At 34.4% G+C, this 25,635-nt stretch overlaps 1 protein-coding gene across 9 annotated transcripts in view; it reads left to right on the top strand.

Annotated features, from left to right (window-relative positions):
* MLLT10 (MLLT10 histone lysine methyltransferase DOT1L cofactor) overlaps window positions 1-25,635 on the top strand; it is a 220,058-nt gene that overhangs the window by 145,263 nt on the left and 49,160 nt on the right. For 6 of the 9 annotated variants that reach the window (XM_035021504.1, XM_035021503.1, XM_035021507.1 and 3 more), the window contains 4 exons: window positions 7,913-8,165; window positions 11,242-11,811; window positions 18,712-18,756; window positions 19,592-19,624. In XM_035021504.1, coding sequence (XP_034877395.1) covers window positions 7,913-8,165; window positions 11,242-11,811; window positions 18,712-18,756; window positions 19,592-19,624 — 901 coding nt within the window. The remainder of the gene's footprint in view (window positions 1-7,912; window positions 8,166-11,241; window positions 11,812-18,711; window positions 18,757-19,591; window positions 19,625-25,635) is intronic. The other 3 variants (XM_035021510.1, XM_035021508.1, XM_035021511.1) reach the window with 3 other exon arrangements.

Genomic DNA, 25,635 nt, shown 5'->3' with positions numbered 1-25,635 from the left:
GGTGTTAGGCACATACACATTAAGGATTGTTCTGTCAAGAAGTTGCAGTATTGACATCTTTATCATTATGCAGTGTCACTCCTTATTCCTGAAAACTTTCCTTGCTCTATTGATACAGTGAGGTTAATATCTACCGAATTTGTTTCTCTTTTCTATTTGTTGCTCTTTATCCTTGTTCCTGTTTTTGTCTTCCAAATGTTTTCTACTTCTTGGGTTTTTTGTTTTTGTTTTGTTTTGTTTTCAGTTTTATACTTTGACAATCAGTGATTAGTTCTCATCCACATTAACTGTCTGTAGATTTTTTTTTTTTTAAAGATTTTATTTATTTATTTGACAGAGACACAGTGAGAGAAGGAATACAAGCAGGAGGAGTGGGAGAGGGAGAAGCAGGTTTCCCGCTGAGCCAGGGAGCCCAAAGTGGGGCTTGATCCCAGGACCCTGGGATCATGACCTGAGCCGAAGGCAGACGCTTAACGACTGAGCCATCCAGGTGCCCGTCTGTAGATTTTTGAAAGTGGTGACTGGAACATAGGTAACCAACGTGTAGAGTTTGTTTGATGAATCTTCATCCTCATTATATTTGCTGGACAACTGCACACAGATACATTATGGAACATTCCTCATTCCTTTGGCTCAGACAGTTTTGTTGAGCCTGGTGTCAGTGCGCACCTCTGGAGTTCCCATCCCCTTCATGGCAAATTTCTGGATCTCTTTGAGTGCATGAGGGGCAAGCTTCTTGAAACCCACTCTCTGGATGTGTTTATGAATGTTGATGGTGTGTTCTGTGGTCACTACCTCGTTGATGGCGAAATGGCCCTTCTCGCCACCCGTTGCAGGAGCCATTCTGCCAGGCTCTAGCTGGAAAGGAAGGAGCACAAGGTATTGTGGGAGAGGGAAAGCAGCATAGCAAGTACAACTTCTGGGGGGTGCCTGGCGGTGGGTGGAAGGGGAGAGGCGAGGCTCCCTCTAAGGGTTTTAATTGAGGTTTTTCTTTTATGATTCCATTTTCTCTGACATCTCAATTTTACTTTTTTTCGTAGTTGCCCTACTTTTGCAATATATACTTATAGCTAATCCAAGTTTACTTTCAAATAATATTATCCCACTTCACAATAGTACAAGTACCTTACAATGAGAAAATAATCCTAATTCCTCCCTCCCATCTTTTCTGTCAATGCTGTCATTCATTTCACTTATACAGAAGCATATATAAGCATATATATACATAAGACTATATAATCAAATATATTGTTGCTACCATTTTGAACATTGTTAGATTAAATATAAGAAAAAGTCAAAATTTTTATTTTACCTTCATTGGATTCATTCTCTGATACTTTTCTTTATCCAAATCCATGTTTCCGACCTGTTATCATTTCCTACTCTCTGAAGAACTTCTTTTCACATTTCTTGCAAGGTAGGCCTATTGGCAACAAATTCCCTCAATTTTTATTTATCTGAGAGTCTTTGTTTTTCACTTTTGAAGGGTAATTTTGCAGTGTATAGAATGCTAGTTCTTTTTTTTCCTCCTCTCAAAACTTTAAATATTTCACGTCACTCTTTTCTTGCTTGCATTATTTTTGAGAAGTCAGATGTAATTCTTATCTTTCCTACTTCATGGCTAAGGCTTTTTTCCCTTCCAGCTTCTTTCAGAATTTTTTCTTATATTTTTGATTTTGTGCAGTTTGAATATGATATGCCTTGGTTTTTTTGTTTGTTTTTTTGGGGGACATTTGTCTTATTTGGTATTCTCAGAGCTTCCTGCATTTGTGGTATAGTTTCTGACACTAATTTGGGACATTCGTAGTCATTCTTGCTTCAAATTTTGCATCTCTATTTTCTTGTCCCCTTCCCACCTCTCCCTCCCTTATCCCTTCTCATCTCTTCTCTAAGTTTTCTACATGCTGGACCAGAGTCCCAGAAGTGTTAACATAGGCATTTAATGCTACACACTTCGTTCTAAGCACCACTTCTGAATTTTGATACATTGTATTTTTGTTTTTATTTAGTTGAACAAATACCTTGTGGTTGCCTTTTGATTTCTCTTTGATCCAGGGGTTACTTAGAAGTGTGTTATTTACTTTTGAAACATTGGGGACTTTTCATATCTTCTTGTCACTGATTTCTAATTTAATATCTTTGTGTTATATAATTTCTTTTAAGTTTTCTGAGATTTAAAAAAAGTGACACAGGGGCGCCCGGGTGGCTCAGTTGCTTAAGTGACTGCCTTCGGCTCAGGTCATGATCCTGGAGTCCCGGGATCGAGTCCCACATCGGGCTCCCTGCTCGGCAGGGAGTCTGCTTCTTCTTCTGACATGTGCTCTCTCTCTCTCTCAAATAAATAAATGAATAAAATCTTAAAAAAAAAAGTTTGAAAAAAGTGACACAGAACATGGATTATCTTGTTTAATTTTCTGTGTACCTCTGAAAAGAACGTGTATTCACTCTGCTCCTATTATACGGAGTTACTCTGTAAATGTAAGTTAAGTTGATTTATACTGTTAAAGTCTCTGTATGCTTATTTATATATATATATATATATATGTATGTATTTTCCTGTGTACTTGTTCAGTTATTGAGAAGAGGATTTAGATCTCTCTTACTGTAGTTATGGATTTCCCAATTTTCCCAATTTTACCTATTCTATCAGTTTTATTTTGAAGGTCTCTTATTAGGTGTAAAAGTGTTTCAGATTTTGATATCCTCTTGATTAATAGGTTTCTTTATCCTGGCCATATTCCTTGTTTTGAAATTTATTTTGTCTGATACTAATATTGTGAATTCAGCTTTGTTTTAATTAGTGTTAGATTGATACTTTCTTTCCCACACTCATACTTTTAATCTTTGTGTCTTTATACTTAAAATGGGTTTCTTTTGGCAGCATATAGTCTTGAGTTTCTTTCTGCAGTATTTCAATCTCTGCCTTTCACTGGGATGTTTAGTTAATTTACATATAATATGATTGATAATTGTTGCATTTAAATCATTTGCTAATCCTTTTTTCTTGCCTATTTAATCTTTTTTTTCTCTTTTTCATTGAATATATTTTATTATTCCATTGTAGCTGAATAGTAATAATTCTTTGTTATTTTATTGATTGCTTTGGGGTTTATGGCATACATATCTTTTAATTTATCAGTGTCTGCCTTCAAATGGTATTATGCCATTTCATATATTATATAAGAATACACAATTCAGCAGTTTACATACTTGCATTCCTACCCTTTTGGGGTTTGTGCTATTTTTGTCATATTTTTACATATTTTATAAACCTTGCAATTGTTACTAATTTGGTCTAAGCCATCAATTATCTATAAATAGATTAAATAATTAAAATGTCCTTTATATTTACCCATGTAATTACTGTTTCTAATGTTCCTAATTTGTTTAGATCCACATTTCCTTTGTTGTTTTTCTTCTACTTAAAAGGCAACCTTCAGCGTTTATCTATTACTGCTTTACTGGTGGTTAGTTCTTTTAGCTTTTTTATCTGAATGGCAATTATAGTTGACCTTTGAAGAATGTGGGGGTTAGGACCACTGCACAGTAAAAGAATCTGTATATAACTTTTGACTCACCAAAAACTTAACTTCTGAGGCACGTGGATGGCTCAGTCGTTAAGCATCTGCCTTAGGCTCATGTCATGATCCCAGGGCCTGGGATTGAGCCCTGCATCGGGCTCCCTGCTTGGCGGGAAGCCTATTTCTCCCTTTCCCACTCCCCCTGCTTGTGTCCCCCCCCCCCCCCCCCCGTCAAATAAATAAATAAAATCTTAAAAAAAACAAAAAAACAAAAACCTTCTAAGAGCCTACTGTTGACTGGAAGTTTTACTGATAACATAGTTAACACATATTTTGCATGTTATATGTATTATATACTGTGTTCTTTTTTTTTTTTTAAAGATTTTATTTATTTGACAGAGAGAGAGATAGTGACAGCAGGAACACAAGCAGGGGGAGTGGGAGAGGGAGAAGCAGGCTTCCTGCTGAGCAGGGAGCCCAATGCGGGGCTCAATCCCAGGACCTTGGGATCTCGACCCGAGCCGAAGACAGACACTTAACGACTGAGCCACCCAGGCGCCCCTATATACTGTATTCTTACAATAAAATAAGCTAGAGAAAAAACGTTAAGAAAATCATAAGGAAAAGAAAATACATTTACAGTGCTGTTCTGTATTTATTGAAAAAAAGCTGTGTATAAATGGAACCATACAGTTCAAACTGGTGTTGTTTACAGGTCAACTATATTTTGCCTTTGCTTTTGAAAGATATTTTAGCTCAGTATAGAATTCTAGGTTAATAGTTTGTTTCTCTTTGTCTTCTTGTTTTCTTTTTTTAAAAAGATTTTATTTATTTATTTAATTGAGAGAGAGAGGGAACACAAACAGGGGGAGTGGCAGAGGGAGAAGCAGGCTTCCCACCGAGCAGGGAGCCCGATGTGGAGCTCGATCCCAGGACCCTGGGATCATGACCTGAGTCGAAGGCAGTTGCTTAACCAACTGAGCCACCCAGGCGCCCCTGTCTTCTTGTTTTCTAATTTGCATTGTTTCCATGAGAAATCTGTTTTCATTTTTATCTTTGAACTCCCTGACTGCTTGTATCATTTTCTCTTTATTGTTGGTTTTTAATGGTAAGCAGTTTGATTGTGATGTGTATTCATGGATTTTTCTTCATGTTTCTTGTGCTTGGGGTTAGTTGATTGGTAGGTTTATTGTTTTTCATCAAATTTTGTAATTTTTTTCTGCTCATTTCTTATATATATTTTTTCCATCCTACTTTCCTTTGGGTATTGCAATAACATGTAAATTAGGCTGCTTAACATTGTCCCACAGCTCACTGACCCCCCCTCCCCAAACTCCCTTTTAAATTAAGTCTTCCTTCTGTGCTTCATTTTTGAGAGTTGGCTAAGTAAAAAATTTGTGGCTTTTATGAGACACTTGAATATTACATAATTAAAGAATATTTAGCCAGCATTATTGTATTTCATCATGCTGGTGGAAGATAGAGCTGTTGGTTGTTTCTCTTCCCTCTGCCTCTTTCTCCTGAATGTGGATTACAGAGCTTTGTAGAATAATCTAAGGCAGCCATACTTTTGAAAAAAATCTATTTCTTGGTTAGCCTATTATAGAGTCATTTTGAATTCTGAGTCTGATTTAAAATATTTTGAAGTTGGGTGTATTTTTTGCTCCAGTGAATGTTATTTAGTAGGTATATTGGCATTGCGTCTTACCTAAGGACTAATAATTGTAGCTAGCCACAAAACAAAAATCATACATTTTCTAGATATTTGTTTTAAAAGATTCATTAAGTTGCCTGTAAATCACTATATAAACCAAAGTACTTGTTCATTTCCTCAGAGACTCTCAATTGGCCAATATGCCATTTTTATCTCTAGTGGAAAAGGGAAAGAAAAAAAAAAACCTCATCAGTCAAGTACCAAATGAAGTAGTTAGTTTGTATTTTATGGGTTAATTTACATGGAAAATGTGTAAATATATATATATTTTTAAAGATTTTATTTATTTATGTGAGAGAGTGAGAATGAGAGAGAGTACATGAGAGGGGGGAGGGTCAGAGGGAGAAGCAGGCTCCCGCTGAGCAGGGAGCCCGACGTGGGCCTCGATCCCAGGCCCCTGGGATCATGACCCAAGCTGAAGGCAGCTGCTCAACCAACTGAGCCACCCAGGCACCCCAGTTCCATATAATTTAAACAGCGTATTATGGAACAGATACTCTTAAATTCTTAGATTAACTTACAAAGGTGGAGTTAAGGTTGGAGGTCTCTCTTTGAGTAAAACCATATAGACTTTTTTCCCTTGTTGTTAGGTGTAATTTTTTTAAAAGAACTGTTAGAATCTTCAACTAAAGCTTTATTTTTTCTTGTTAAGAAATCTCTGATATCTTTTCAAGGTAGAAGATGTCTAAGTTTTTAAAAACTAAAATGCTATTGCCTTGTCTTAATACAACTTTAGTCACTGAAATTTGCTTAATTTTCATTCATTCCTTTCTTTGTAATACCTTTTCTTCCATATGCCATATTTTCCTTGGATTTATGGACATACTTATACTTCAGGGATAAGCAGGGACATTCTATTAAATGAATGGGAAAATTGACCAACCCCAATTTAGATTGGTATGTAGAAATGGATAGTATATTTCTCTGTTTGGTTCTCCACCTAGTTTTTTCTTCTTTGCTTATTTGATATATGGACAAAGTACCTGAATGAAGAACATCACTGGATGACTTTTATTTATTTATTTATTTTAAAGATTTATTTGTTTGTTTTAGAGAGAGGGAGATAGAGTGTGCACACACGTGAGAGGGAGAGAGCATCTCAGGCTGACTCCCTGCTGAACATGGAGCCCAACACGGGGCTTGATCTCAAGACCTGAGCCAAAACCAAGAGTTGAGTGCTTAACCAACTGCTCCACCCAGGCGCGCCTCTGATGACTTTCAAACTTCACTAGGCTTGTATATGAGTGGGGTGAAGAGCCTCAGGATCAACTCGAGTTATTAGAAAGGAATATATTTGAAAAGTGAAGTGGTGTGGTTTCCAAAGTGACCTGCCCAGCATGGAAAAGGTTCATGTTTCTAAAGTAATCCACAAAGTTTAATCAGCTTAAACATGATTGGCTTTCTCCTAAAACTTACTTTGAGAACTTTGTTCTCTTTTGTGGACCCTCGCTTATGAGAATAGTAATTTGTTTTTTATGAGGTAATGTCTTTTGTATTTAATGATTAAGATCTGTTTGACAGTGAGATGATGTGGGGGGAGGATGGTATGGGGGGCAAGTAGCAGAAAAGTAGTAGTAATGAGTATTTGGTTTTCAAAACATTTGAAGTCTTTCATTTCTCATTTTGAACATTGATTTTGCTAAAAATGCCAACCATTTTGAAACCTGATTTTATCATTCCTTTCTCATTTTCCACCTTTATCTGATGGTTTATATTTGAGTGGTGGTTATGTGTGGGAAATTTCAGTTTTATTTTCAGATTTTTTATTTGTATTACATCAGAGATTTTAGATAGATGTATCAGAAAAATACTCATTTATTTATTCAACAGAAATTCAGGGCTGTTTGTCTTTCAGGCATTTAGTGAACTTAAACAGTGGCAACAAAAATCCCTGACCCAATGGACCTTATAAGCCTTTTATTTTGAAGCGTGTTGATTAATGTACATCTGTTAGAACACATTTTCATAGTTGTTTAATTTACCATTATTTGCATATACTTTGTCTTAAAATGATTATTAAAAACTGGAAACTAATTGTTTAAACAGATCTTTATTTTGCATTTTCCCCTAACATATCTGGATCAGGGGGATGACTGAGAATCCATAGGGGATAATAATACTTCTAATTTTTAAAAATCTTAAACTGCAAAGTATAACTGTTCTTTCATCTTAATACTTGGAAGAGACTGATTTCTATTTTAAAGGGTTTAATCTTTTCTGTTTTGAAAAGCAGACTTCACCTGAATTTTAAAAATTCTTGCTCTGACCTGTGCTTATAATCTCATGGATATAGTCCTCTAATGATTTGTAGCACCTTATTTCTCTCTCATTGTTGCCTTTGTGCTGAACATTAAAGCTGATTTTAATTTCATGACTAGGAAGTAGTTTTTTCTTGTTGAAAATGATGTTGCTTGAGAAACAAGTTCCTTCATTACTACTTACTGTGTGTTGCTGAGTAACTATGACTAATATGTACTTTTACTAATTGCTGCAATTTAAAGGTATTTGCAGTAGACTCAGATAATTGTTTTTACATGATTTTCTTAGGTGGACTCACTTTTATAACTGAAACTTTTGTATGTTTTTCTTACAAGTCTAATTATTATTATTAATATGCCCCCCCCAGCCAAAATCTAATCAATTATTTTTCAACTTCCTTTCTCAATGAAAATGTTAGACTTATACGAGCACTAGCAGCAACTCTATTTCTGGATCATTGAAGCGCTTGGAGGATACTGCAGCTCGATTTACAAATGCAAACTTCCAAGAAGTCTCTGCGCACACAACTAGTGGAAAAGATGTTTCAGAGGCTAGAGGGTCAGAGGGCAAAGGGAAGAAATCTTCAGCTCACAGCTCAGGTCAAAGGGGAAGAAAGCCTGGTGGAAGAAATCCAGGAACGACTGTGTCAGCAGCTAGTCCTTTCCAGCAAGGTATTAATTATGATGTTTTAGTTAAAATAATTGTTCTTGCGATGATCAATAGCAGTTAAGTTTTGTAAAAGAACTTATTTTTTATTTATAACTGATGGATCATTGGAGATTATTTTATGATTAGTTGCTGTAGTAAGATTACTTCGAAGACTAGTGTTCCTTGTTAAAATGTTTCTGGGACCTTTTATGTTATGACATGTGCTTCCAAAGCTGAACTGTAATTTTAATGTTTAAATAGATGTGGAATAAAGTTTAAGTTTGGGGAGAAAAAACAATAAAAGCTGGAGTTTTCCTTTCTGCTCTATAGAACAGTCTTTCTTTTTAATGAATTGTTATCACTTACCTGTCCTAATTAAACACTAAAATAGTTAAAGCATATATTCTTAGTAAGTAAACAAGTACTTGGTAATTTGTAGGGAATATAAATAGTTCTCAGTAAATAATTTTTAATTATTAATGCATTTATTATAAAGCTTGAATTTTAAAGTAGAATTTTACTAAGCTTACATATCTTTTGGTAAGGCTACTATAACAAGATGCCCATTTAATTTTGAATTTCAGTTTAACAACAAATTATTTTTCAGTGTAAGTATGTCCCAAATAAATGCATGGGATATATTTATACTGAAAAAATAACCTGTTGTTTAACTAAAATTAAAAATTAACTGGACATGCTGTATTTTATATGGTAACCTTATTTTATGGAGAACAGAATAACTCAGCTAACTTTACAGTCCATTAGCCCTGTGTTCTAGGTTTTTATTTTGTGTTTTTAACTTGAACATAAATATTTTGAGAAATATAAATGTTAAAAACTGTTGGAGATAAATATATTAGTAAAGTATACAATAAATGCCTCTTCCCCCCATTTTTTTTTGCCCCCTAGGAATAAGTGAGGGGGAAAAATTGTCTTTTTCTTTCCTTTAAGCTTTTGCTGATAATAAAAATTTGAATATGTAGAGAGATTGCGTAGTCTGCTGATCTTTTATTAAAAAGTTTATTTGTATATTTTAAACTAAGTTATTTTGTGCTTCAAGATTTTTACATCCTAGACTTTTTTTTTGCCTTATATTACAAAGAATTAGACAAGTAGAAGAGAAATACAATGCCAAATTTGTTGTTTTATTTTAATAAATTTATATTTGTTGTTATTTTTATGCCACTGTGGAAAATAAATCGTAAAACCTTAATTATTTTTAATGTAACTTTATTTACATTTTGAATGTGATATTAGAAGAATTTAGTCATCCTTTTGATGTAATTAAGACCTTATTTTCCACTGTTAAAATTGCATTTTTCAGTTTTTAATCTTTGAAGTCCTAATCCATTTAGAAAAGAAATCCCTCGTTTTCTTAACATTTACAATGTTGAATTGTCTTTTCCTGCCTCTGTTGAGACGTGGTATAGAATGTATTATGTTTTCATATCTGAGGTAATATTCTATAAAAGTTTTAAAAGTTGATATTTAAAGGTAGGGTGTTTAAGATGCTTGGTTTTATTTTTTTCATTGCAGGTGGTATGTGAATTTTAGAAAATATATGTGAAAGTATTGCATATACTAAATGTTTGAAAGTATTTGCTACCCTGTAGTGAGCTTTTAACACCAGCTGTAAAAACAAAAATGTGTGGAAAAAAGACAGATGGTGACAGATCAGAATGGATAATAAAGAACTTCTTTATAGTTGCTAATTAAGTGGCAAATTACAGTTATCCTTAAATGATTGATGTAATGTAAATGGCTTCCTAATATGTATGTTTCTTTATATAGACATAACTTGAAAATGCTCACATAGGTACAAATAATTTTGTAAATGAATAAAATGGATATTCTCTTCAAAGAGTTAAATTTTAGACTTACTAATGTTCTTGCTTAATAAGCCATTTCAGAAAAGCTTAAAATTTAAAATTCAAAACCTTGAGACTTTAGTTTAAATTCTCTCTTGTGTGTGAGGAAAAAATACTGTTGTAAATATTTAGGTGGATTTATGTGTGATTACTTTTGAATGTGCTCTGCAATAAAATTTAACCCTTAGCTTGAAATTTCCCTTCCATTCCAATGAAACACTTTATTTTGAGCTTTTGTTTTTAAATACATTAGTTAAAATATGATATAGTTTAAGTTTTATGAAACATAGTAGATGTGTGGTCACAACTGAGTCTAAACACTTGTCACTTAATGTGGTGAGCATGAAGACACGGTTTGGTGAATTAGGATGGTGGACCAAACTATTGTTTCATCCCAGCCATATTATTTTTCTACCAAGTAGATAAGAACCTTTTAATCTCATAATGACATAGTGGGCTACTAAAGTTCTTGAAAGAGTGAGGAGACAAGCAGTTGTGAGCGAGATTCATGAGTGTGCCTCTCCTGTGATTTTACTTTCATAAAAGCAATAGAAGAATGTTAGTGGCTGGTTTCTTTATGCAGCTCCATGGGTAGTGGACTGGGAGAAGGTTAGGTATATAGACTAGGTTCCATGTAATCATTATTATTAAATCCATGTTTTGGTGGGGTAGATTTAACTGAATAATAATATTCACTAACATTATCTTGAAGTTAAAACTCAGAACTTAAAACCTAAGCAACAACTTTTGGTTCTGGGTGTGTCTTGGGAACATTTAAATCAAATCTTCAGTAATTGAAAAAGAGGAAGTTCTAGAATACAGTAGTAGTCTTGTCAAACTCTTTGAGACTTTGCTGTTCTTCAGTCCTTCCTCAAGCATGCACAGGTATTTGGGGGAACGTTGAGGAATGTTGCCATAGTAAAAGGTAGGTTAAATAAAGCACATCTTACATCTTGGTCATTGTAGAACTAATAGCTTGCAAGTCGAGTTAATATTCAGTTTAATAGCTATGAAATGACAAATATTTTTTAAAAGATTATTTTATAGATCAACTTGATTTCAATAATAACCTTTTTAAAATTCTGTTACATAGTGATGTCCTAAGTTTTATAGTTAGTTTTTTTTCTTCATCTCTTTTTGATGATTGTATCATTTCTACTGCTCTTGGGAACTTTTGCATCCAATTTTTTTCTTTTCCTACCCCCCCCCTTTTTTTTTTATTTTACTACAGGCAGTTTTTCAGGAACTCCAGGCAGTGTAAAATCATCTTCGGGAAGTTCAGTACAGTCTCCCCAGGATTTCTTGAGCTTTACAGACTCAGATCTGCGTAATGACAGTTATACTCACTCCCAACAGTCATCATCAACCAAAGATGTACATAAAGGAGAGTCTGGAAGCCAGGAAGGGGGGGTAAATAGTTTTAGTTCCATAATGGGTCTCCCTTCGACCTCAGCTGTTATTTCACAGCCTAAAAGCTTTGAAAATTCACCTGGAGATTTGGGTAATTCCAGCCTTCCAACAGCAGGATATAAGCGGGCTCAAACTTCTGGCATAGAAGAAGAAACTGTAAAGGAAAAGAAAAGAAAAGGAAATAAACAAAGTAAGCATGGGCCTGGTAGACCTAAAGGAAACAAAAATCAAGAGAATGTTTCTCATCTCTCAGTTTCTTCTGCTTCACCAACATCATCTGTAGCATCAGCTGCAGGAAGTGTAACAAGCTCTAGTCTTCAGAAATCTCCTACATTGCTCAGGAATGGAAGTTTACAAAGTCTTAGTGTTGGCTCATCTCCAGTTGGTTCAGGTAGGGATTTGCCCATTGTTTTTCTTACTTATTCCCACCACCACCACCCTTCCTTTACCCCAAAAGGGAAATTCATTTTAAACTATTGTTTTGTTAATACATTGAGTTGCTAAGTGATATTTACTTGTCTTAATGAAAAAAATGTGTTAAGATCTTAGGAAGATGATTTGGTGTTTGGACAGGATGTTTGGCACCAATCTGATAGTTTACTTAACTAACTATAGGCTAAATTGTTTATTGGTTACTCATTTCTTACAAAATACCTGGAGTAATTTCCCATTTTTGTTTCTGCTTTGCCTGCACAGTATTTTAAACCCAACTCAGAAATCACAATTAAGGTGTGTTTTGCATACTTTCGCACTATGTTTTTGATTGGTGCTTGTTTTTGAACTTTCATTTTCTAAAGTTTAATTAGTCTTCCATTTTCTCAACACTTCCTCACACAAATTCTACTTGAATTATCCATCTGGAATATTTTTCAGTGGTAAAATGATTTAAATATTTGAACTTAAACAGTCATTTTATTTCAGAAGATAATCTGAAATGATTTATATTCATTTTGTTTTCAAGTGTGTTTAACAGATTTTTACCATTATCTTTATTATAGTAGGAATGAATTTATATATGTTGTTATTCACATCATAGGGATGCTTCTTTAACCTATATATTATGAATATTGTCAAGTCTTAAAAATTTGAAGTCGCATATTTTTAGACAAAAAGTTAACAGTTTAGATATTAGCTAAATGTCAACATTTATCTTTTAAATTGATCTTGAATTTGAGGTAAATGGTTTTAAATTAGTGTTGTAAACTCACCTGTTTTGATTTTAGATTTCTGATTGTAGAAATGATGAGATTTTGGCTAAAATAAACTTACGGATTTTATCAGTTCTATTAGTTGGTGGAGAGGGTAGGTAGGAAATGGTATGGAAATATAATAAACACAATTTAAATGAATGTTCATGTGTATTTTATAAATACAGACTTTTGGATTGTTTTTTATAGTTGTGCAGACATAAGTAAACAAATATCATTCTAAGGGAGAAAAGAGCATATGTAAAGGTCAGATGTGAAAATTATTAACTATTGCTATTATTTGTGCCAGGGTCTATTAATGCTTTATATTTATTATCTTGTTTAATCCCCACGCAGTTTTATGAAGTAAGGGCTATTTATTCCCCCTTTTTACAGCTGATAAAACTGAGACCTGGTTAGGTAAAATAAGCTGCCCAAGATCACAGCTGGGGATTTCTTTGTTTTTCCTAGCTACTTCAGTGCCACCTTGGACCTGTTGGACAAGTTGTTTGTTTTTGAGAAATGAGTGGAAACTATGACAGGATTTTTTTATTAGAAGTGTTAAGGATGGGTTTAGACTAGACCATGATTTCTTAGTCTTGGCACTATTGACATGTTGGTTGGGATAGTTACTTGTGCAATCCTGTCCTGTGCATTGTAGGACATTTATCAAGATTCCCAGCCTCTACCCACTAAGATGCTAGTAGCACCCAAAATTCCCCTTCACCCTCCAGTAGTGACAAAAAATGTTGGGGGAGGGTGCAAAATCGCTCTTGGTTGACAACCACTGTTTTCGAGGGGGAATAATACAAATTGTAATGAGAAATAAATCCACTGAAAAAACTTAAGTGTATTGCACGCTTGGATATACATTTTATATATATTCATTTATTTTCTTTTAGGCCAGAAGAGCTTAGCAACTAGCCCTAGCCCCTGGTCACAAAAAAATAAATTTAGACAAATTTACTCAGAAAAAATGGAGTTCATACTCATTTTTAGCAAGATACACAGTAATCAGGTGAATAACTTACTGAGAAAATTAAACCTGAATTTGCTTTTGTGAAGAGTTTCTCACTGATTTCCTATACATAGAAGCATAGTCTGAAAAATACTGAATTTCAGAAATTGCATTTGGATGCTATTTGAAATACACATCCTCAAATTAATGGAATTAAAATCTTGATTAACATCTGTGAAAAGATTTTCCTACCTGTTACGGATTTAGAGAGATTTAGCCTTGGGAAATAGTGTTCTTTTTCACAATTATTACTTTCAGAGGGCAGCGTGTGCTACATCTATGGCAGAAAAGCATGATTTTGTATCCCTTTTACCTCACCATTAGGTGAAGAAATTTAGGGAGAAATTCCTGTAAATATTATTATTTCATGGAAGTAAATGACTTAAATTTAGACTTACTAGGATTTTTTTCCCTTAAAAGTGTGCTTAAAAATAACTGCAGCTCTTATGTTTTGTTAAAGCCATAATTGTGCACTAAGATTAGTTACTTAAAACTATTTGAGATAATACATTCTTTAATTTTATACATTTTAATAAAAGTTTTATGACTAGATCAGAGCACACCCTATTGATAACAGTGCTAAAAAGTCTATTCTTACTTAGAAGAAACTAGGTAAATGCCATGGGTATTTAAATAGGAATTATATCCTCTTAATCGTAAGTTAAGAAATGCTAACTGCTGTTGAAATGCAGTATGTACTACACCTGTCTTAGGCACTTTACAAGCATTGAGTATTATTACTCATTGTACAGATGAAGAAACAGAGACAGAATTCTCATAGCTCTAAGTGGTGGAACAATGCATTTTCCTTGATTCCAGAGACCTCAACTCTAAAATTCAAGGGGTGTTTGCTGATGAAGGTTTGCAACCACACTATAATGTCAGTCATACTTTAAGCAATGGGATCAGTGAGAAAATTTGGGCCAATAATTTCACTTGGAACAATAGTATCTCCTATTAGTATGAAAATGCGAAGTTTTCTTTCAACTGATTTTAGATAGAGAAATCATTTAGTAGCTGTAAAACTAGGAAACTTTCTTCCCACATAAATAAGTAGGAAGAAGAAATGTATACTATGTACTGTGTTACCAAGAATTGTTTTTGCATGATGCCCTTTCCAAAAGATTTGTTGCTTTCATGACAGGGTAATAATTTAGTAATGATGAAGGTGACCTTTGTAAGCATTTGTTGGCTCTGATGTTAGACTGTAACACACACTATATAATCCTAGCTTCATGAGGCTAGGGGCTGTGTGTGTCATGTTCATCACTGTCTCCTCACCTCCAGCACAGTGCTTTGTATATAATAAATGCTAAACTTTTTTTTTTAAATGAATGAATACTATTAGTAATCACTGAGAACATATCATGTGATTAGTAATATCCTGTGTGATTTTGTACTTCCAAGTGTTCATAGTTAGATTGCAAGTGAAATTATTTGTAAAGAAGCTTTTCATGTAGTATTACAGACCGTTTAAGGATGTGTTAATTAAGTTGGAAAAGACCATGGAGAAGTTGGAATTTGAATTACACTTTGGAGTAGGCAGAAAAAGTCCAACAATATTACCAGAAAAGAAAGTAAAGTTACATTTGAGGGATAAAACTAATAGGGAAATCTAATTTGCAGGACAGTTGGAGGTAATGTTGATTAAGTAGGGCAGGATGGGTTTATGGAAAGTTGAATGTCAAGCTGAAGAAATCAGACTTAACAGACTACTGGTCTTAGAATAAGCATCCTGTACTTAGTTCTGGCAACTTACTATTAAAAGAATTTCATTGATGGAAAAAAAATACATTGCTTCCATCAGCTTGCAGTAATGGTAATATCTTACATTTGAGAGCACCTAACAGTTTCTGAAGAACTCTTTAATTACTATCTTATTTGTTCCTAAGAACAATCTTGTGAAATAGGCAAGGCAGCTACTATTACTTTTGTACTTTCTCCAGTTTTATCACAACTAGGATATACAGCAGAAGTAGAATCAGGTACTTATGATGGGATTGTCTTAATAGAAGCATTCAAAATTTTATCATGACATATTCATAGTAGCATGTACAAAGCAAGATATTTATTCTAGGAATCTCAGGTTCTGTCAGAATAGAAACCCAGAAAACTATAAATTCCTTGCCTGATCAGTGGTTTGGTTTGCAAGATTTTTGATGTAATAAGTTGAAGTACATCCTCTTAAGTGATTTACTGTTACAGTGACTTGCACAACTTGTATTGTTTTAAGTGGCTTCTAAAGGTTGTAAGTTTTGGTGTATAGATTATGTTAAGCTTTTTTTTTTTTTTTATAAAGATTTTATTTATTTATTTGAGACAGAGAGAATGAGAGACAGAGAGAATGAGAGGGAGGAGGGTCAGAGGGAGAAGCAGACTCCCTGCCGAGCAGGGAGCCTGATGCGGGACTCGATCCCGGGACTCCAGGATCATGACCTGAGCCGAAGGCAGTCGCTTAACCAACTGAGCCACCCAGGCGCCCTATGTTAAGCTTTTAATTGAATTTTTCCTGTATATTCTTTTGATATCTTAAAACAAGTAGGACTTTTGGAACATTGAAAATTAGTACAGCATTTGGAATAGTTGACATGTTGTATTTGTCCTTTTCCTTTTTCCTATTTATCTCAACCATATTATGGGAGTTTATAATTTCCTAAAGTGAAAGTTTATGAAGAAATTTTTTTCTTCATAAAAATCAACATCTTGTTATTTTCTCTGAGAAAAATCTGGTATTCATTAAATGATTAGTTGATGATTTAGCATTAACTTATTTTCTTTGGGTATACTATGTCCTTTCGAGGCTTGCCTGTTTTTTTAAAATCTTAGTCTCTAGTTCTTTAATATAATGTGGTCATACCTTTCCAAGTTAAGATACTTGAAATCTGTTTCCGTGATGGAATTCTTTAGTGGTGATAAATGGCTATGAAAGGAGATTCTGGGAAGGTAGTTCTTTGATTCTGACCCTAAGTATTTCATGATAAAGTCTTACAGATTTCAGGGAGATAAGTTATTAATGAATAGATCACTTCAAGAGAAGTTTGTTCTGGCTTCTGAAATATGAAGGTTATGAAAGTTTAACTTGAGCCCATGTGACTATGAATTGGTTGTTATGAAATACATCATATCTCCTTAGGTTAATAAAATGAAATTGAGACATCTTTCCCTGGTAAGATATTTTAATTAGGAATAGACTGATTCTGTTAACAAATAAGGGAATTATAAAGATCCAAAGATAAATCTAATAAACTCACAAGAGTAACTAATACATTATTATAGACCAAGGAGTAGATACAGTTATTGAACATACTTTAAACTCATCTTAATGACTCAGGTTCATGATTTTTATAAAAATTAGTTATATTGGGTCATAAGTGAAAATCATATAAGATATTGGGTGCTACTAAGACTAAGACCATAATATACCTTGCAATTTGTTTCCTTGGAAAATTCTCTGATTTTTGTTTTCTTCCTTGATGATTTGAAAATTTGCTGGCCCTGTACCATGGATGTCTTTCTACAAAAGTCCCAGATCAAAGGGCAGAATAGCCATATTTCAATTTTTTCCCTGTTGAAAAAAATCCTTCTATTACTGTGAATGTCCTTTGATTATTTTTTGGTACTATTCCAAACAGTTACCGTTTCTCTGTAATGTACCATGTCAATCTCTTCAGTAGCCTTCACTCCCTTTTAAAATACCACTTGAATTTGTTAATGATCATTAAAGATGGCAGATTCTTCCACCATGTTACAGTTTTGAGTGCCATCTGGAAAGAACTTATACTAAACTGGTCTAAAGGTTTGATTCTTGAACAGTATCTAATTTTTTTTTTTTAAAGATTTTTTTTTCTTTTTATTTATTTATTTGAGGGAGAGAATGAGATAGAGCATGAGAGGGGGGAGGGTCAGAGGGAGAAGCAGACTCCCTGCTGAGCAGAGAGCCCGATGCGGGACTCGATCCCGGGACTCCAGGATCATGACCTGAGCCGAAGGCAGTCGCTTAACCAACTGAGCCACCCAGGCGTCCCTCTAATTTTTTTTTTTTTTTTTAAACAAACATTAAAATGATTAAAAGTGAGTCCTGGCTTGCTCTGCCTTGCTTTGTCTTTCTTCTTTCAAGTCATTTGGAGTGGGCCCATGATTTGGAGTTGACTTCTGAGATACGCATACGGGTAGATGTGTGAGTGATGGTTGCCTCGAAGACTTTCTTGTACACATGGGTTCTAGAAGTCATGTTTTTGGTTAAATAGTATCCAGAGTAATTCCAGATTTTCTTCTTGTAAGAAAAATTGGACCAATAGCGTTAGCCACAAAGGAATACCTGTTGTTTCCAGGATTAGCAGGCGAGGTCCTTTGAGTAACAGACTTGGTCAGTTTTATCAGTTATTTTTTCCTTTGGAATGTCATATAGAAATTTATTTTTCATTTTCTCAGCAGCTTTTGCTTTTAGCAGTGTTTTATTGCTTCATGTCATCCTCTGCTTATTCTCATTTGGGGGGAGCAAAAGAGTAAGAGTAATGGTTTATTCCTTCATTATTGTCATCAAAAATGAAAGGTACAAAAAAGTAAGCGGAGCGTAGTTTAACAAGTTTTATACTGTTATATAATAGTCATAGATTACTGCTCAGTTTGTATAAACTGAATAATTTCCGTACTTGAATAATAATTTAATTGACCACGGAATTCAGATGTTTTTGATAAATTGTTCTCATCTAATGAATTATATAAAACACATTAGTGTGTTGCTAACTATACTCCCTCTTATTATGAATCTGTTTTTTCTTAGACACTTGTCTTGCATATTTATTTGTAAGCCCTTATGTCTTTTTCTCATTCTTTGCACACACATACACATACACAAATTCCCATACTATCCCATTTAAAGATTTATGAGAATTCCATCACCTTTGGTCCTCCTACCCATCACATCCCAGGTACTGGCTTATAATTTCTGTTCCCATCGTTCTGTTTGCCCTTCTCAGCTAGACTCTTGGGTGAATGTTTCCCTGTTTTTCTGGCCTTTTTCTTTTTCTATCCTTGAGTCACTGGCAAATTCTTGGCTGATTTCCTTTCTCCTCCCTCCCAACAGAAATTTCCATGCAGTATCGGCATGATGGAGCTTGTCCAACAACTAGTAAGTTGTCGAACTGGGTTGGTAACCCAGGCTTTTTGACTTATACTTTAGTGTTTTTTTTCTATTATATTATGCCACCACTGATCCTCTAAACTTCAAAATGCAATTGGTTCTTAAAAAATAGATATTTTTTCTCCTACAGAGAGAACTTGCTGCTTGTCCTGTGTTCAGGATCCATATTAGTCACTGATCAAATTTTAATTATTTTTGGGTTTTTAATATGGTGCTTCAGTTGCAGAATTGTGACTTCTGTTCCTATTGAAGTAATATTTTCAGTATTTGGTTTCCACTAATCTTAATGTTCACATAATTTTTTCAGTATTTGTATGTTGGCATTAGATATCTTTCTTGCTTCGACCTCTATATATGTTGAGACTATTACTGAAGTCTAGGAAATGAGAATGATCAGGTTGGATAATAAAATGAAGTTTTTCTTTATAATAAATATTGCTGAGTGTAGAATTGTTGAGGTAGATTTACCTATACAGAATTGCATCATATCAATAGTTTTACCAAGAAAGACATTACAGAGACTATTAAACGTCTTTTTAAAAGTAATTTTACATATATATTTATCACTAAGAAAATTTGTCACCATTATGACAATATAACATTTTACTTAAATTTATTAGGTGATAGATTGGCAAATGAAATACAGTATTTAGAAATTTATACATGTAAAAACTGAGCCAAACTTGCAGTTTTAATGATTCAAACAATGATACATAATAGACTTATTGAGATTTTATTATACTGATTCAGTCTATGCCTATGTATTTCTTCTGTGTGTTTGAGAATGATCTTAACCTGAAGTCCTTTTTTCCTTACTTAAAAGCTTTCTCAGAGTTGCTGAATGCAATACACAATGGTAAGTTTTATTAGAATCTTCTCTGGTGGTTCATTTATCGCAAAGGTTGCCTTTTATAGAGAACCCCGATTGAAAGCTTGCATGTTCTATTGATAAGATGAAACCCAGCTCTGCTGTGAGTCAATTGTTCAGCCCCTTAGTAAAAAGTTTTTGTAGGTTGCCTGCAGGAGAATAATAGGTCAATACAGTTCATCAGTTTAGCTTTTACTGTTTCTTTGTAAGGCAGAATGGTAATAGTGTTGTTCTAACTTTATGAAGTCTTTTTTCTATTTTTGTAAATAGTTTTTCTAGTTCTTTTGAGCTCTCTTTTGGCAGTGCAGTTAGTAATTGGTACCCACGTCAGGAATTAGCTGCTTCTTCCACAGTTTGAAATGTGAATTTTGGGGATTTAAAAAAATTAATGTGTATAATACTTTTATTATCTTGCCCCTATATTTTATATACTGAATAAATGAAAGATAGCCTTTTAGATGATGTCTAATTTGGAACCAGGTTTTTACCGGCGAGTTGCATTTTCTGCAGAGTTGGGTTCTAAAATCAGGATATGAGACAAAAATGCTAGTTTTTTTCAATTTTGCAGTATAATTATAATGAAAGTCATTTTTGCAGAAATGTTTGAGCAGTTCTTCAATTTTAAAGAACCTTCTTTAATACTTTAGTGATCAAAAAAAATTGAGCTTAATGTCTTTGTTGTTTTCCATTATTAACTTACGTAACTTATCTGTTCAAGATAGTTTATGTGATCCCAAGAAGTTTCGAGCATATTTTTATTAACTTTATGAAATCTTGCATATTTTGGTAATGTAGTTTAACATAGTCGATTTGTGTTGTGTTTGGATTATATTGTCAGATGTTTACAAATCTACAGCTAGCTCTAAGAGACTAATGGCATGATGAGCAGACAGACACTTGTGTGATTCTGAGGGTGGGGGTGGTCAAGATGGGAAACCCATTTTACAGATGATCATTTTATTAATGAGTACATTTATTTATAATTCTTGCTTCCCTGTGTAACCTGGAACTGCAGAGTCTCAGATAATGAATTTTCCAGATAACATGGAACTCTTGAACATTAGGTATCTAGAGGAAAAGGGATTGGAAGCATTCTTGAAAATAAACTAAATATGTTACCATTCTTTGGTGGGCAAGAATAAAAACAGAAGAGTTTTTAACATCTTTTTCAGTTTGCATAGTTAAATCTTACTCTTTAATTTTGGAGTATTAGAATTTAGAGACATGCTGAAAGTTTGAACAAAGTGTATATTTGGAATAAAAGGAAAGTAGATATTGTGGGGAGCAATTGTGAATGAATTGCCACATAATCCTCTACCATTATTAGCTGACAAAGTACGGATTGTGTCACTTTAATGGGACAATTGTTATGTTTTTCTGAATGGGTGAATGAAATTAATGTCATGGGATTAATACAGTGAACACAGATTTTCTTTAAAATTTTGTATTTTACGGATTTTATCTGAGAGAAAACACTATGGTAGTGTACTCAGATACTTGTGTGTTCTTAGTCACATAATCTAGAAAAATGAAATAAATAATGGACTTTTATATTTTTCTTTATTTTATATCTAGAAGTTTGTACCTTTTGACCTCCTTCACCCATTTTGCTTCCTCTCCCCCTCCCATTTCCCCAGGCAGCCACCAATCTGTTCTCTGTATTCATGAGCTTGGACATATTTTGGGTTTTGTTTTGTTTTAGATTCCATGTATGAGATCATACGATATTTATCTTTTCCATCTGACTTATTTCATTTAGCATAATGCCATGTAGGTCCATTCACATTCACAACTACCAACTACATATGGTAGTTCAACTTTTAAATTCTTGAGGCACTTCCAGACTTTTCCATAGCGACTGTACCGTTTTGCATTCCCATCAACACTACACAAAAGGTTCCCTTTTATCCACATCCTGGCCAACACTTACTATTTCTTGACTTATTTTTGTGAAAAATACTATTGGAATTTTAATAGGGGATTGTGTTGAATCTGTAGAGTGCTTTGAGTAGTGTGGACATTTAAACTATTAGTTATTCCAATCCATGAGTATGGAATATCTTTCCATTTATTTGTGTCTTCATTTTCTTTCATTGATGTGTTACAGTTTTCAGTATACAGATCTTTCACCTTCTTGATTAAATTTATTCCTATGTATTTTATTTTTGATGTAATTATAAATATTTTTTTGAGAGGGAGAGAGTGTACAGGTGGGGGGAGGGGCAGAGGGAGAGAGAGAATCCTCAAGCAGACTCTCCGATGAGCGCAGAGCCCAGTGCAGGGCTTGATCCCAGGACCCTGAGATCATGACCTGAACCAAAATCAAGAGTTGGTCATTTAACTGACTGAGCTACTTGGGCACCCCTGGGATTGTTTTCTTAATTTTTCTTTCTGGTAGTTTGTTTTTAATGTATAAAAACACAACAGATTTTAGTATATTGATTTTGTATCATGCCACTTCACTGAATTTGTTTATTCTAACAGGGTTTTTTTTGTGAAGTCTTTAGGGTTTTCTGTATATCATATATCATCTCCAAGTAATAACAGTTTTACTTCTTCTGTTTCAGTTTGGGTGCTTTTAATTTCTTGATAATTGCTCTGGACTTTTTTAAAATTTAAATTAAATTAAATTAAAGATTTATTTATTTATGAGAGAGAGCATGAGCAGGAGGAGGAAAGGGAGGAGAGAGAATCCCAAGCAGACTCCTTGCTGTATGTGGAGCCCTACAGGGAGCTCAATATCACGATGTGAGCCAAAACCAAGAATCAGGCATTCATCCAACTATGCCACCCAGGCACCCCTGGACTTACATTTTTAATTGCAAAGACAAGCATGGGAGTGATACCTGGTGAAGTGATACTTTGCCTATGGTGGATTGAGGGAGAATCACTTGGATTTAGTTGGAAAAAATCCATGTTTGTGTTTTCTCTTTTTTTCAAGTGTTAGCTTCTCTTTTTAAATTGTTGTAAAATACATATAAAGTTTGCTATTTTAACCATTTTTAAATGTACATACATTTCAGTAGTGTTAAATATATTCACACAGTTGTACAACCAGTCTCCAGGACTTTTTTATCTTATAAAACTGATACTCTGTAGGGGTACCTGAATGGCTCAGTCGTTAAGCGTCTGCCTTTGGCTGAGGTCATGATCCCAGAGTCCTGGGATTGAGCCCCGCATTGGGCTCCCTGCTCAGTGGGAAGCCTGCTTCTCCCTCTCCCACTCCCCCTGCTTGTGTTCCCTCTCTCGCTGTCTCTCTCTGTCAAATAAATAAATAAAAATCTTAAAAAAAAAACCAAAAAACTGACACTCTGTAGTTAAAAAACAGCTCCCATTTCTCCCTCCCCCCCTGCGCAGGGCAACCACCATTCTACTTTCTGTTTGTGTGAATTTGACTGTTTTTGATACTTCATATGAATAGACTCTTATCGTATTTGTCTTTCTGTGAATGGCTTATTTCACTTCGCATAATGTCCTTAAGGTTTATCCATGTTATGGCATGTATCAGAATTTCCTTTCTTTCTTTTTTTTTTTTTAAAGATTATTTATTTATTTGAGAGAGAGGGAGAGGGAAGACAAGCTGGGGGGAGGGGTAGAGGGAGACGCACACTCCCGGTGAGTGAGGAGCCTGATGCAAGGCCTGATCCCACGCCCCTGGGATCATGACCTGAGCTGAAGGCAGACACTTAACTGACTGAGCCACCCAGATGCCCCCAGAATTTCCTTTCTTTTTAAGGCTGAATAATATTCCATTGTATATATATATATACCATCGTTTCATTTATTCTTTTATCTGTTGAGAGACCCTTGGGTTGCTTCCACCTTTTGATCATTGTGAATAAGCTGCTTTGAATATAGATGTGCATATTATCTATTTGAATCTCCGTTTTACCCAGAAATGCAATTGCTGGATCATATGGTAGTTCTATTTTAAAATAGAGTGTCATGCTGTTTTTCATAGTGGGCGCACCATTTTACATTCCCACCAACAGTGCACAAGGGTTCCAATATTTCCACATCTTTGCCAACACCCATTATTTTGTTTGATTGTTTTTGATATAACCATCCTACTGGGGATGAGGTGTTAAATGTTAGATTTTACTTTTTTTTCTTTATTGAGTATTGTCAGTGGGAAAGGAAGAGAAAAAGAATTTACATTTCATCTTACTCTTCTGTATTCATTTTCTGTGGTTGCTGTAACAAATTATTGTAAACTTCAAACAGTATAAATTTATTATCTTACAGTCTACAGGTTAGAAGTCTGGCATGGACTCACTGGGTTAAAATCAGGGTGTTGGCGGGCTTTGTCCTTTTTTAAGGTGGGTGGGGAGAATCTGTTACCTTACTATTTCCAAATTCTAGAATCTGCCTGCCTCCCCCCGCCTCATGGCCCCATCCTCTGTCTTCAAAGCCAACAGTGTTGGGTGGAGTCTCTCTTAATGCTTTTGCCCGTCTGATTCTCAGATTCAAAGTTTATGGCAACTTGGATGATTTCATTGGGCTCTCCCAGACAATCCAGCACAGTCTCTCTGTTTCAGGGTTCTTAATTTAAATACATTTGTTTAGTCCCTTTTGCCATTTAAGGTAACATTCACAGGTTTTGTTTTTGTTTGTTTTGTTTTGTTTTTTTTAAAGATTTTATTTGACAGAGACACAGCGAGAGAGGGAACACAAGTAGAGGGAGGGGGAGAGGGAGAAGCAAGCTTCCCGCCGAGCAGAGAGCTCCATGCGGGACTCGATCCCAGGACCCTGGGATCATGACCTGAGCCGAAGGCAGACGCTTAACAACTGAGCCACCCAGGCACCCTGAACATTCCATTTTAAAAACAAAAAAGTATACATTCTTCTCAGGTGCACATGGAACATTTTCGAAGATCATATATTAGGCCATTAAACAAATCTTAATAAATTTAAGAAGATTGAAATTATATCACACATCTTTTCAGACCACAGTGATATGAAACTAGAAATTAATTACAGGAAGAAAATGGGAAAATTCACAATTATGTCAAGATTAAACAGCATTGCTACTGAATAATTAATTAATGGGGTCAATGAAAAAAAACAAAAGAGAAATAGATACCTTGATAAAAATGGAAATGTACCATACCAAAATTTATTGGATGCAGCAAAAACAGTTTTAAGAGGAAAGTTCATAGCAATTAATGCCTACCTCGAGAAACAAGAAAAATGTCAATATAACTTACTCTTCCAGAAACTAGAAAAAGAAGAACAAATGAAGTCCAGAGTTGGTAGAAGGAGGGGAATAACAAAGATTAGAAAAAAACAAATTAGAGACTTAAAAAGACAAAAGAAAAGATCAATGAAACTAAGACCTGGTTCTTTGAAAATACAAACAAAATTGATAAACCTTTAGACTCACCAGTGTGGAGTTTTTTCTTGAGTTCCAGGCTCACTTTCAACAATCTAATAAATCTCTGTTCCTCTTATATTCCCATTCAAAGCCTGCTGCTTCTCTTGTGTTCCTTATCTCTGTGGGGATTTAGTCACCTAAATCAGTTATGCTAGGTAGTTTAGTTTAACTAAACTCTGCCTTCTCATTTTCTTGGTTGTCATTATTATTTTTAAAGGTTTTTCCTGTTCTTCATTGCTCGTTTTTTCCTTTATATTTTCACTGCCTCTACTTGGGTATTTCTGCAGTAACCTTTCAGCAACCTTCTAACCTTCATTTCATTATCTAGTTGATTCTCTAGGTGCCACCAGAATCAGTGGCTTATTTAAAAATGCAAATCAGATTGTGTCATTGTCTTACTTAAATCCTTTAAGAATTGTCTGGTATTTATGAGATAAAATTAATATTTTTGGAATGGCATGTGGAGTTTTTCATAATTTGCCACTTACTAGACTCTCCAGTCTCATCTCTTCTTTTCAACTTTATATTGCATTAGTATAACCTACCTGTAGTTTCATTCTGTACTATTCTCTGCAAAATCTATAGTTTAGACTTTGGTAGTGTCTGCTGGTGTGATCTTCTTTCT

The sequence above is a fragment of the Mirounga leonina genome, unplaced genomic scaffold (genome assembly GCF_011800145.1).
Source record: "Mirounga leonina isolate KUSES-001 unplaced genomic scaffold, KU_Mleo_1.0 Mir_175, whole genome shotgun sequence".
Lineage (NCBI taxonomy): Eukaryota > Metazoa > Chordata > Mammalia > Carnivora > Phocidae > Mirounga > Mirounga leonina.
This window is presented reverse-complemented; position numbering and strand designations above follow the sequence as displayed.